This window comes from Terrapene carolina, unplaced genomic scaffold (genome assembly GCF_002925995.2).
Source record: "Terrapene carolina triunguis isolate 2854851 unplaced genomic scaffold, T_m_triunguis-2.0 Scaffold194, whole genome shotgun sequence".
NCBI lineage: Eukaryota > Metazoa > Chordata > Testudines > Emydidae > Terrapene > Terrapene triunguis.
In genome coordinates this window covers 5,238,694-5,251,593 of record NW_020664545.1, presented here as the reverse complement: position 1 = coordinate 5,251,593, position 12,900 = coordinate 5,238,694, and the positions used below count along the sequence as shown (strand labels likewise).

The window sequence follows — 12,900 nt, the reverse complement described above, 5'->3', positions numbered from 1 at the left end:
CCTCTGGGCCTGGCAGTTCGTAGCCCCGGTGCCTCTGGGTTTGCCGCATCAGTTATGAAAGTAAAAAACTTTCTTGAGCCCCGGCTCCTAATTGCTTGAGCCCTGCTGCCCCGGCACGGCGCCTCTTTCATTACAAATTAAGCACGGAGTGAGAGACATCGTGATCATTGTCCTCAAGAAGACGGAGGCACTGCGAAAATGTGAAGGAAAGTGAAAGGAGAACTAGGGCCTTTGAGCCCCTCCAGCGCAGGGATTCTGCAGAGGGTTTTTAAAACTCCTGACGACCCAAATCTTCGGAGTCCGTGCGTGGTGAAGATTTATTGGTGACTCCGGGGGAGACATTTTAGACAAGAGCTTTCCCCTTTTTGTGCTTGACGATCTTATACATTGTGATGGCTAGTTGTTAAAAACCAAACGAAACATCCCCAATACAGAGGGATATTCCTTCCTTCCTTCCTTCCATGGTGCTTTGAAGACATTGGACTTAATCCTGCTAGTCGTACTCGGGCGATGCGTCCGTAGGATTTTGGCCAGCTGGACTGGGCCCTAACGTGCTAAGCATGACTATCACTGTCGTAGACTCTTGGACACAGGTGTCGTGGTCTCTCGGACGATGCAGAAGAACAGGAATCGGTTGTAATGAAGGTAACGGGGCTTCCTCACTGAAGCTACTCGGCACAGACAGACCTTGTGGTTCTCTCTGGCTTTCTGACTGCGCTGTCTAGTGTCACCACATTGGGGTTTCCCTATGCCCAGGACCTGGAAGTGACCGCTGGTAACAATACAAAATTCTGCCCAGCCAGGGGAAATTACAGGCCATTTTCTAGGCCCGTGAAGGGCCCGTTTAGAGTGACCAGACAGCAAGTGTGAAAAATCAGGACTGGGGTGGGGAGTAATTGGCGCCTATATAAGATAAAGTCCCAAATAGCGGGACTGTCCCTATAAAATCAGGACATCTGGTCACCCTAGGCCCATTGGGGTACTGTGGGAGCACTAGGAAGGAGGCTGCCTAGAGGTTGGGAATTTGCCCCAGGGAAGCTCCATAGCTCCGATAGCCCATATGAGTAATATAGCATCCAGACTTGTCACTCGGCCTCTCCCTTCACCCCAGCAATCTCCGCTCCTCCTAGCATCAGTTACAACACGTAGCCGCACGCCGGTTACTTGTCGCTTTGCATCTAGTTTCTTTGGAGAGATTTTGACCCTTTTGTGATCCCCAGTGACAGAAAATTAGAGTCTAAACTCTGCCTATCCCAGTCCTTCCCCCGCCATCCTCGCCTCAGCCGCTTTTACAATGAATCTCCTGGCTCATTGTGTTCTGTGTGCAGTAACCCAGGTTACTGAGAGCTTTTTGTTCAGCTAAAATATTGAGGGGCCTGATCCGCAGCTGCCCTGTGCTTTCTGTCCTCGTTTACATCTGTGCAAAGTGGGTGCAAGATGCAACCAGCTCACAGTGTTCCACTCACGTCGGCGGGACTCTTTTATCGTGTCAGTGACCAGACAAAGCGCCAAAGGGCTGGATCAGGCCCTTACAAATGTCACCATCCGTTTCAGTGCAAGTAGGAACAGGCACCTGGGATAGGACGGTGAAGTAAGTGACACTCAGCTGTACTGAACCAGCTGACGCTGCATGAACGTCTTCACCTGACTAAGGCAGCTCTGGTCAGTGCTGCCTGGGCAAAGCACGGCCCCGCATAGCTCGTACATCCCTTATGGAAGCACTGTCGATCCATCGGTGCTTACCAGAACCCTGCTGCAGTCCAGGAGCACAGGGGTTAACCAGGACATCCCGGCTGAACCTGAAATGAGCCCATACAGCAAATCCCCCTGACTCAGAGAAAACCCTGGCCCTGGGGGATATTGACGTTCACACCTTGATTGCTTTAAAAAATTAGCACTGTGCAATGCGTTAAAGAGAGAGGGCTGGTGCCTGGTCTAAATCAGCATAATCCCATTGAAAGCAATGGCGCTACGCCTATTTCCCCCAGCTGAGGACCAAGGTTATACAGATCAGTATTGACCATTCCCCCTTGCTGCTTCACATGATGCAGAACGTAGCCCCAAAGCGACTGCTTGCGACATCCCCTTTGAACAGCCAAGGGGCCCTGCGGCACAAAACCAGGCTGAAAATCGCCATGAGGTCAGCACACAGCAAAAGGGTTACTGTCAGCCTAACTCATTTGGCCATCATACTCAATCTGGGAAGCCAGCTGGAGTCAGCAATAAGGCCACAAGAGTGGGATGCTTTACCCGCAAACACCAATCCACAGCAGTTAACTGCCATGAGTAGGCTTGTATTTGTAATCAAGCTGAGCTATTTAACAAGACTGAGGCGGAGGCCAGGGCTAAGACGCAGGTTTGAAATCCCTACACTGCCTGGACATGCAGGTTCAAATCCTAGCTGTTTCAACCCAGCCCTTCACCTCACTGTGGTGGCTAAATTGAATACTACCTTCATGCTGCAGGGCATAAGCAAGCACTAACTGACAGGGGGTCAGGAAGAAACACCCCTCATAGACAGGTTATTCCTATGGGGCTTCTTGCATCTTCCTGTTAAGCAGCTGGAAGTGGCTAAGATGGGCCCTTGTTCTGATCTGGTAATTCCTAAACCCTGAGAAGGCAATTTACAAAACTATGTCTTATCTGCTCTCTGTGAATGTTAAAAACCCCAGGGTCCATAAGAGTAGAGAGGGTTTTCCCTAGTGTCTTTGGCCAACCTGCCATGCTCCATCCCAGAGGGCAGCTGCTGCACAGGTGAAAGGCTTTGGTCTGCAAGGTGCTGTGTCTGTGTGCAATGTAAAACATTAGGCTCCCATGTGCCATTGTCTGGAGTCACTGAGATGCCAAATCCCTTTTGCTGGCACGGATCAAAGAGACATGTCATCCATCAGGAGGCTGTGTGAGTGGATTCTACTGAGTGTGTTCACAGTATATAATAGATAAACAACTGTGCATTACGAGGCTATTCTCGCTTGGATTTTCCAGGTGCCAAACCTCTTTCATTCTCAGCGATTTACCCATGAAATTGCTAGAGGCAAGAGCCAAGAAGCTGCACTAAGCTCTCAGAGGTACATAGCATGGAGTGATGGGGCCGCCAAAGGATAATGCAACCTTCAGAGAAACAAAAGAGAGGGAAACATATTCCCTGGCTGAGTAAGGGACTGACAAGGAGAGCCAGGGAGTGGATAGCTACCAGGCTGAAATTCTGTATCGTCTTCAGCACCCTTCTCTGCTTGCTCCAGCGATAACTAGGATGTAGCTAGCACTCTGCATCTCCAAAGGTCTGCACAGACATGAATAGGGACACGAGCTGGACCCTCCTCTTCCCAGCCCCAGGAGGGAGGTAAATGTGATCACCTTTCTACAGATGGGGAAACTGAGGCACGAGAGGGGTTTGATGACTTGTCCCAGGCTGCACAGCGAGCCAAGTGCCAGAGCTGAGATTAGATTTTGGGAGTTCCTGCCTCCCAGCCCCAAGCTCTGAGCACTAGACCTTGTTGCCTCTTGATGCTGACGTTACTAGAAACCTCCCCTCTGCACACCGCGCAAATCTCACTCCCGGTGCGCCCTGCGTATGGCCCCGATCCAGCAAGGAGCCAAGCAGCATCCGGGAAGCACTTAGCATCCTCCAGGCTCAGACTTCCACTCCGCTAGAGCAAGTACTGCCCCTTAGCCAGTGTCAAGGCTCTATGCCGTCAGGAATGGGGCTCAGCCCCCAGCCCTCCACACTGGGGTTTGATCACAGGGGCAAGTCTGAGACGGGTTGAGAGGCTATTGAGACGGGGTGTGACTTACGCCTTCTTCCAGCCCATCAATATGTATGTAGATTCCCTAAGGGCCTAATTCTTCTCTTGCACTGGTGTAAACCTGGCGTAATACCCCTAAAGCCAATGGAGTTAATCCAGATTCATGCCAGTGTAAAGGAGACCCTTCCTGTCTTTTACGGCCAGCTGGCCCTTAGACACCCCAATCTCCCCTCACACATGTCCTCTGAATTTGGCCCACAGGGTGTAGTGGAATCTGAGAGGGAATCGAAGCTGGTTTACCACACAGGCCCAGGAGCTGGAAGATGGGGTTATAAGCTTGATGCAGGTGAAGTTCTCTGGTCCCTTGCAGATCCTCGGCTGGTGCAAATTGACCCAGCTCCATGGACTTCACTGGAGCAGTGGCAATTCCTATCCGCTGAGGCACAGCCCCTGTGAATCTGTGGGTGCAGCCAGGAAAGCAACTAACAGAGGGGTGGAAAGAGAAGAGGCTCCGAGTCTGGTGCTCTCTGCCCCGGACCGTGCCGCTCCAGGTGGAACCACACAGTATTGACTGCAGTGGAAACTGGCCCTTTACCTGGGGTGAAGAGGAGGGGAAATAAACCAAGGCCTGCGGTATCAATAGAAAGAGGGTCAGTTGTTCTGGACACATCCATTCTCCAGCACAAAGTCTTTGTTTCAGACCCGTTGCCAGAACGGCAGGGGAGACAAGAACTGAAGCAGCAAAGGCCAGCTCGTTGGCCTTTTAAATCGACCCCGTCACTGCCGTATCTAAGCACCTCGCCATCTTGAATGGATTTAGCCTCACCACACCCCTAAGAGGCTGTTCTCCCATCACACAGGTGGGAAAATGAGGCACAGAGCTACTAAGTGACTTGCCCAAGGTGGCATAAGGAGCCTGTGGCAGAGGCAGGATTTGAACCCAGGCCTCCTAAGGCCAAGGCTTGTGCCCTAATCACAGCATGACCCTTCCTTTCTTTTGACAGCCAACCTTGCCACCACTGATATCATCTTCCTGGTGTGCTGCGTGCCGTTCACTGCCATGCTGTATCCTCTTCCCGGCTGGATCTTCGGGGAGTTCATGTGCAAGTTTGTCAATTACATCCAACAGGTGAGGCCTTGGCTTAGGGCTTCGCTCACTACTGTGGGCAGAGCTGAGGTGACTGGGGGGGTTTAGTCTTCAAAAGAGAGACTGTGGGGGCAGCAACAGGGTGAGCTTTTCCCTCTCCTTGCACGCAGGCACCTCACAAGTACATTTCTCATGCAGTTGCACAACAGGGCACACACCCATGCCTCGCACAGGTGCAAGCCATACACACACATGGCCTATGTGCATGCTATACAAACAGAAACGTTAGATAAAAAACATACTCTTGCTGGCAGGTTGCAGCATAACATGACTTTATGATAAACACACAGTGACAAAAACCAGAGAGAGACAAAGCAGGCTGCTCCCTAAGGCAGAGAGGCACAGATCTTGTAGTCACTGTGGATAGTTCTCTGAAAATTTCAGTTAAGTGTGCAGCAGCAGTCCAAATGGCTAACAGAATGGTAGGAACGGCTAGGAAAGGGATAGAAAATAAGATAAAAATATCATAATGCTACTATATAAATCCATGGTATGCCCACATCTTCTGTACTGTGTCCAGTTCTGGTCACCCCATCTCAAAAAGGAGAAAGTGGAATTGGAAACGGTTCAGAGAGGGGAAACAAAGCTGATCAAGGGTATGAAACAGCTTCCGTACAAAGAGAGACTAAAAAGATTAGGGCTGTTCAGCTTAGAAAAGAGATGACGAAGGACGGATAGGAGAGAGGTCTCTATAATTATGAAGGGGGTGGCAAAAGTGACTAGAGAAGTGTTATTTACCCTTTCACACAATACAAAAATCAGGGGTTACCTGATGAAATGAATTGGCAGCAGGTTTAAAACAAACACAAGGGAGTACTTCTTCACCCAACACACAGTCAACATGGGGCCTTCAGCGCCATGAGATAGCTCAGTGGTTTGAGCACTGGCCTACTAAACCCAGGGTTATAAATTCAATCCTTGAGGGGGCCATTGGGGATTTAGTTGGGGATTGGTCCTGCTTTGAGGAGGGGCTTGGACTAGATGACCTCCGAGGTCCCTTCCAACCCTGATATTCTATGTTGTGAATATAAAAGTCTAAGTGGGTTCAAAAAAACATCTAGATAAGTTCCTGGAGGACAGGTCCATCAATGGCTAATAGCCAACATGGTCAGGGACACAAGGCCATGCTCGGGGTGACCCTAAACCTTTGATTGCCAGAAGTGGAGGGTAGATTGCTGCAAAATTGCCTTGTTGTGTACATTCTCCCTGAAGCATCTGGCACTGGCCACTGTTGGAGACAGGATACTGGGTGAGATGGACCATTGGTCTGACCCACTATGGCAGCACTGACGTTCTTATGTAAATCACCCCACCTTGATTTAGGCTGACATTTTCCAGACTAACTGGAAATGTCCCAGATGGCACATGTCCATACACAGCCTGCAAGCAAGACCAGGAACCCCCCTGCTCTTGTGGAGGTAGCTTGCATTTCCAACACACCACACCATGCAAACCGCGGTCATCGGCTTCCACGGGTAGAATACTCAGACCCAGAGGGCCAGATACTCAGCTGCTGGGTATTGCTGTATCTCTATTACAGTCGACAGCTGGGGATCTGGCACAGACAGTGCACAGGGTGGGTGCATGGATGTGTGTTCCCCCAGCCAACTCCGCTCCAATGGGCTCCCCTCTCCGCTTCTACCTCCCCTGGCAGGTCTCCGTGCAGGCCACCTGTGTCACCCTGACGGCCATGAGCGTGGACCGCTGGTACGTGACCGTGTTCCCGCTGCGCTCCCTGCGCCAGCGCACCCCCCGCATTGCTGTCGCCATCAGCCTGGGCATCTGGATCTGTGAGTAGAGCCGGCGTGGAGGGAGGGGACTGGGGAAACGTGGCCCTCCTGAAGTGGTGCCGGGTAGCTGGGGCGAGCTGGCCAGCAGGGGCTGTCACTGGCGCTCTCGGAGGAGGAAGGGGGATGGAGAGATTCATGTGGGCATGAGGGGACAGAGTCTGCTGGGTAAGGGCCCCTTTATTTTTTAAAGAAACCAGCCAGAACCATTTATGCAACCCCCTGAGCCAGCCCCCGACCTAATAAATGTCAGGGTTCAGATAAAATGGGACCGGCATCCGAACCCCCCCTGGCATGGTTTGCAAAGCCAAGCCCTATCTGGGGAGGATGGGGGGGCGGTTCAAGGATGGGGGCTGAAATAGGAATTTGGGGGGATGGAAGAAGGGAGAGGACACCTGTAACACATGCATGAGCTGAAGCTGCTGGCTGTATCAAGTGGGGTCCTCCCCCACCCTGGGGGAATGGGCCATTGGCACCTATCATCCTCATGTCCTTTGTCCCTCCAAGTCATTCCCCCTGCGATCCATGATCCTTCCTGGTTCTGGTTCGAGTCTGTCCCTCTGACCAGCTCCCCTGCTGGCTGTGACCCTGGGTCAGGTCTGTCCCTCAATCCAGCTCCCCCACTGGCTGTGATCCTGGTTCTGGTTCGGCTCTGAACCTCCATCTTGCTCCTCCGCTGGCTGGGATCCTGGTTCTGGTTCGGTTTGGTCCCTTCATCCCCTGCCGACCACTAAAGCAAGCACCCAGCCTGCCGCTGGGTCGCTGACTCTGGCCTTGCTGCCCGCGGCAGGTTCCTTTATCGTCTCCGCCCCGGTGCTGATGTACAACAGGTTGACAGAGGGCTACTGGTTCGGGCCGCAGACCTATTGCAGTGAGTCCTTCCCCTCCGCCTCCCACGAGAAGGCCTTTATCCTTTACAACTTCCTGGCCGTCTACCTGCTGCCCCTACTGACCATCTGCGTCTGCTATGTGGCCATGCTCTACCAGATGGGACATCCCACCGTGGAGCCCATCGATAACAACTACCAGGTACCTGGCTCCTCCCCCCTGCACTCCCCGCACACGCCTGTAGGGGGCATGTGCATGCGTAGATCTACATAAGACCTGATCTCCAGAGGCTTTGAGCAGCCACGGCTCCCACTGGCTCCAGCAGGAGTTGATGGTGCTCAGGACTCCTTGGCCACAGGGCCAGATTCATCCCTGGCCTCTGTATCCAACGGCGCATGCACGATGATGCTCGGGTGCATGGCCTGTGTCTGCAGATACTTGCAGATACATGCACCTGTGTCCACAACACATGCTGCCATTTGCACCCATGCACCCACCATTTGGTGTGCACGTGAATGCGCGTAGAGGCGCCCACCACTACTTGCACATCTGACCCACTCCATGTAATGCTCTGTTGCCCCCGGTGGCGGTTGGGCCGTAACTAGAGGTTGATAAGTCTGCCACTGCACTGTTCTTTTAGCTCAGGCAGCAGAGGGTCATGCGCTCCAATCCAGAGGTTCCCAGGTTCAATCCCCACTGCCAACCACCTCCTAGAGGTGTGATGTTATACACACATGCAACCACTTGTGTGTCTACCTCTTTGCACATGTCCACCCACTGGCATGATGGCTCAACTCCCACCAGAGCTGCCTGGCTGTGAATGCTAACACACACACCCTGTCTCTGTGGCTTGCAAGGTGCAGCAGCTGGCCGAGCGCTCCGAGGCGATGCGGGCCAAGATCTCCCGCATGGTGGTCATCATCGTGGTGCTCTTCACCGTCTGTTGGGGGCCCGTGCAATTCCTCATTCTCGTCCAGGCCTTCAGCCCCAGCTTCCAGCGCAACTACTACATCTACAAGGTGAAGATCTGGGCCCACTGCATGTCCTACACCAACTCCTCCATCAACCCCATCGTCTACGCCTTCATGGGTGTCAACTTCAGGAAAGCCTTCAAGAAGGTCTTCCCCTTCATCTTCAAGCAAAAGGTGGGCTGCACCAATGCGGGCAACGCCCATGTCAACACCGAGATGCACTTTGTGTCCTCGGGCACATAGGGAGGTGGACATGCCCCTCCCTGTCCAGAACGTGAGACCAGATGACCGTCTTTGCTGATAAGAATTTGCAGCTCGTAGAGCCTTTCATCCCAAAGTGCTTTACAAACCATCTCACCCACCATTGTAATGCAACCACGTCTGGGGTGGAAGGCAGCAGCTGTTCATATAGCCCAGAGCAACACTGCCTGGCAGTTTAGGACAGGAAGTGAAGGAGGACACTCCGAATGGAGAGGTAGGCAGGCAGGCAGTATGTAATTACCCCAAAGAGACCGGGGCTAAACGGCTAAACCACTCCCATTAAAAACTGCCTGGGACTTTTAACCCCACAGAAACAGAACCTCTGCTTTTCCTTTGAAAGATGTACACTTGAGGGCATTCTGCGCCAAAAAATTAACAATTCTCCGCACAATATCTTAAAATTCTGCAAAATTCTGTAAGTTGTATTTGTCAATAAATAAATACAGAGGCACCAGCATGGCAGTGGGGAGCACAGGCCACTGGCTGCACGAAGGTGGGAGATCACCCTGCAGCCCCCTCACCCCCGGGACACGGACTCAGCGGTGAGGCTGCACCTGACCCTGACACAGCACAAGGGCTGGGGCCCTGCCCCTCTGCGCCAGGCACCAGGTGTGGGACAGGCAGGCTCAACCAGGCAGGATCCAAGTGTGGAGTGGCTCAGTGTGGGGGGATCCAGGTTTGGGGTGAGAGGATTCTGTGTGGGACAATCTGGGAGCAGATTTGGGGGTCTAGGTGTGGGGGGATCTGGATGCACAGAGGCTCGTTGGGGGGTTCCAGGTGCAGGGACAATGGGACTCTTCCAGGTGAAGGTGGGTGGGGCTCAGCGGAGGGGTCTGGGTGTGGGGGTCTCAGCAGGGGGGTCTGGGTGCTGGGGAGTGGGGCTTGGTGGGGTGGGGGTCTCTGTGCAGCTAGTTGGGGGTCAGTTGCATGGGGATCTGGATGTGAGGGCTCAGGGGGCTGCAGGGGGTGGGGCTTGTCAGGGTGGGGGTTTGAGTGCAGGGAGCTCAGTGGGGAGTGGTCTGAGTGCAGGGGTGGGGGTCTAGAGGCAGGGGGTCTGGGTGCAGAGGGTTCCAGATGCAGGTGTTGAGGTTCAGTGGGGTGGGGTTTGGGTCTGGAGGGCTAGGGGGGTTCTGGGTGTACAGGGTTAGGCTTGGTAGGGGTGTCTGGGTATGGGAGGTCCGGATGCATGGGGGTGGGCAGATGGGGGAGCAGCTCCCCATACAGTGAGCCCTCCCCCTGCAGCTGAGGAGCAATGGGGGCAGGAAGCAGGGGAGGATGCTGAGCTTCCTGCAGCTGGGGGAGGTTTCTGGGGGTGGGTCTGACACAGCCCCAGCCACTCCTTGCAGGGGAAGAGGAAGTCCCATCCTCTCCTGCCTCCAGCCCAGCTGGGACTAGCAGCTGATCCTGGCTCAGGGTAGGAGCCGCTGGTGGGGGTGTTCCCAGCCAGCTGCTCCAGGTGCCTGAAACGATGTACCTGTGCAGCTAGGGAGTGGTGTGTGACTGCTCTTGCAGATTCCCTTTGCTTCCCTGTCAGAAAGTCATTTTTCTGCAGGGAAGCAAAGAAATCTGTGGGGGACATTAATTCTACGCATGCGCAGTGATGCAGCATTCCCCCAGGAATAAAGATACCACCCTCCCTCCAACAGCACCGAGCTCACTCAGTGGAGGAGAGTGCCACCTTCTGGATCACTAGCAGCACCTTGGATGTTACTTCATAAGTCTCCCATCTAAGTGGGGTCCAGCAAGACCATCCAGTAGCTCAGCCCATTGTACGTCCTGTTGATGGACTTGTTGTGTAATTCACCCACCATATTAGACCCGGCTGGGGGGAAAGGTTCATATCTCAAATCCAGGGAATTGCTTCTGTCATATAAACACTAGACTGGGCTAGTTTTCAGAGGCACTCATCTAGGGTCAATGAAAACCCAATCATCTCCGTTCAAATCCTCCCAGCCATGCCAGTGAAAACTGGGGACCATCATTAAGGACTCACTTAATGGAGGGGTTGGGAATAAACTTTTCCTGGGGTCAGGTCTAACTTAAATAATTATGTGGCTCCCATCACCACGACATCTGGCCACCTCACACTCTCAGCCTCCCATCCCCCAGTCATCAGGGAATTATGGGAACCGTTATCCCCTTTTTACAGAGTGGGAACTCAGGCACAGAGAAGTTAAGTGGCACACAGGGAGCCAGTAGCAGAGCAAAGACACAAACATGGCTAGTCAGGATGCACGTCCAGTGTCCTAACCAGGGCCGGCTCTGGCTTTTTCGCCGCCCCAGGCAAAAAAGCCTCCGGCCGCCCCGCCCCCCCACGGGGGGGGGGAGGGCGGCCGGAGCCCCGCGGGGAGGGCGGCAAGCCCCGGCGGGGGCTCCGCTCTCCCCTCGGCGGCCGGGGGGAGGGCGCCGGGGGGGAGGGCGGCCGGAGCCCTGGGAGGAGGGCGGCGAGCCCCGGCGGGGGCTCCTCTCTCCCCCCGGCGGCCGGGGGGAGGGCGCCGGGGGGAGGGCGGCCAGAGCGCCGGGGGGAGGGCGGCGAGCCCGGCCGTGGCCCCGCTCTCCCCGGGGGCCGGAGCGCCGTGCCGCCCCCCTCCAGGTGCCGCCCCAAGCACCAGCTTGGTGGGCTGGTGCCTGGAGCCGGCCCTGGTCCTAACCACTGGGCCAGGTTCTTCATGTGGGACCTCTTCCACCTTCCTCTGAAGCAGCTGGTACTGGCCACTCAGAGATGGGCTACTCAGCGGACCCCCGGGATTCATCCAGCCTGGCTGTTCCTGTCCTTATAAAGGCTCTGGGAATCTGCCTTGAGCGTAACTGACCCATCGATCCTGGCTAGGACTAGCTGAGCCTGTCGAGGGGGAATGTCTGCACAGGGGCTAGCAGCTCATGTTTGCCACCGGCCTCTGAAGAACATGCTGTGCTCTCTCCATCTGCAGGGGAGAAGATTGCTGCAAGACATAAATCCACACTGTGTAGAGGTCAAGCATTGGAGTTTATTACACATAGCGCTGGCGGAGTGTCACCTTGCTTATTAGGCTCAGAGACACTGTCAATCAATTGATTACAATGGAATATATGGATTTTCCATGGGTGGGGGAAAGTGACGGGGTAGGCAGTTCCACACCCTGGGATAGGTTTTGCAGCAAGACAAGATAGCACATTAGCCAATGGTTAACAGGTTACATAATGTCTCCGCCCATGGTCACAAGTTAGCATTTAATTAATTCTTTGATAAAATGTTATTAGTATAAAATATATATGTTGAATTCTGATTTGGGGTCCATAGGAATGGAGCAACTCCTTTGATTGTCCAACAGGTACATTCCTAGGGGTTAAAGCAAAGAAACAGTGAAAGTATATGGCAATAAAGATTGTTTCCTTTATGTCTTAAGGCAAGCCTTGGTCCCTGGGAAGGGGAGGTGGAAGGATGCCATATCTTATACTGACATGTGCCAACTTTTCATAAACTCAAGGTTGGATCTGTGGGAAGAACGTCTCCCTACAGAAGAGACTAACACAATAGGAACAAGTATCAGAGGTGTAGCCGTGTTAGTCTGAATCTGTAAAAAGCAACAGAGGGTCCTGTGGCACCTTTAAGACTAACAGAAGTATTGGGAGAATAAGCTTTCGTGGGTAAGAACCTCACTTCTTCAGATGCAAGTAATGGAAATCTCCAGAGGCAGGTATAAATCAGTATGGAGATAACGAGGTTAGTTCAATCAGGGAGGGTGAGGTGCTCTGCTAGCAGTTGAGGTGTGAACACCAAGGGAGGAGAAACTGCTTCTGTAGTTGGATAGCCATTCACAGTCTTTGTTTAATCCTGATCTGATGGTGTCAAATTTGCAAATGAACTGGAGCTCAGCAGTTTCTCTTTGGAGTCTGGTCCTGAAGTTTTTTTGCTGTAAGATGGCTACCTTAACATCTGCTATTGTGTGGCCAGGGAGGTTGAAGTGTTCTCCTACAGGTTTTTGTATATTGCCATTCCTGATATCTGACTTGTGTCCATTTATCCTCTTGCGTAGTGACTGTCCAGTTTGGCCAATGTACATAGCAGAGGGGCATTGCTGGCACATGATGGCATATATCACATTGGTGGACGTGCAGGTGAATGAGCCGGTGATGTTAACCCTTCAATTGCTGGGGACTAAGAAATGTATACCATGGTG

General features: G+C 53.3%; 1 protein-coding gene across 1 annotated transcript in view; it reads left to right on the top strand.

Annotated features, from left to right (window-relative positions):
* KISS1R (KISS1 receptor) overlaps positions 1-8,722 on the top strand; it is a 13,768-nt gene extending 5,046 nt beyond the window's left edge. The window contains exons 2-5 of the mRNA XM_024204399.2: positions 4,751-4,875; positions 6,548-6,683; positions 7,471-7,709; positions 8,366-8,722. Coding sequence (XP_024060167.2) covers positions 4,751-4,875; positions 6,548-6,683; positions 7,471-7,709; positions 8,366-8,722 — 857 coding nt within the window. The remainder of the gene's footprint in view (positions 1-4,750; positions 4,876-6,547; positions 6,684-7,470; positions 7,710-8,365) is intronic.
* The last annotated feature ends 4,178 nt before the right edge of the window (positions 8,723-12,900 follow it).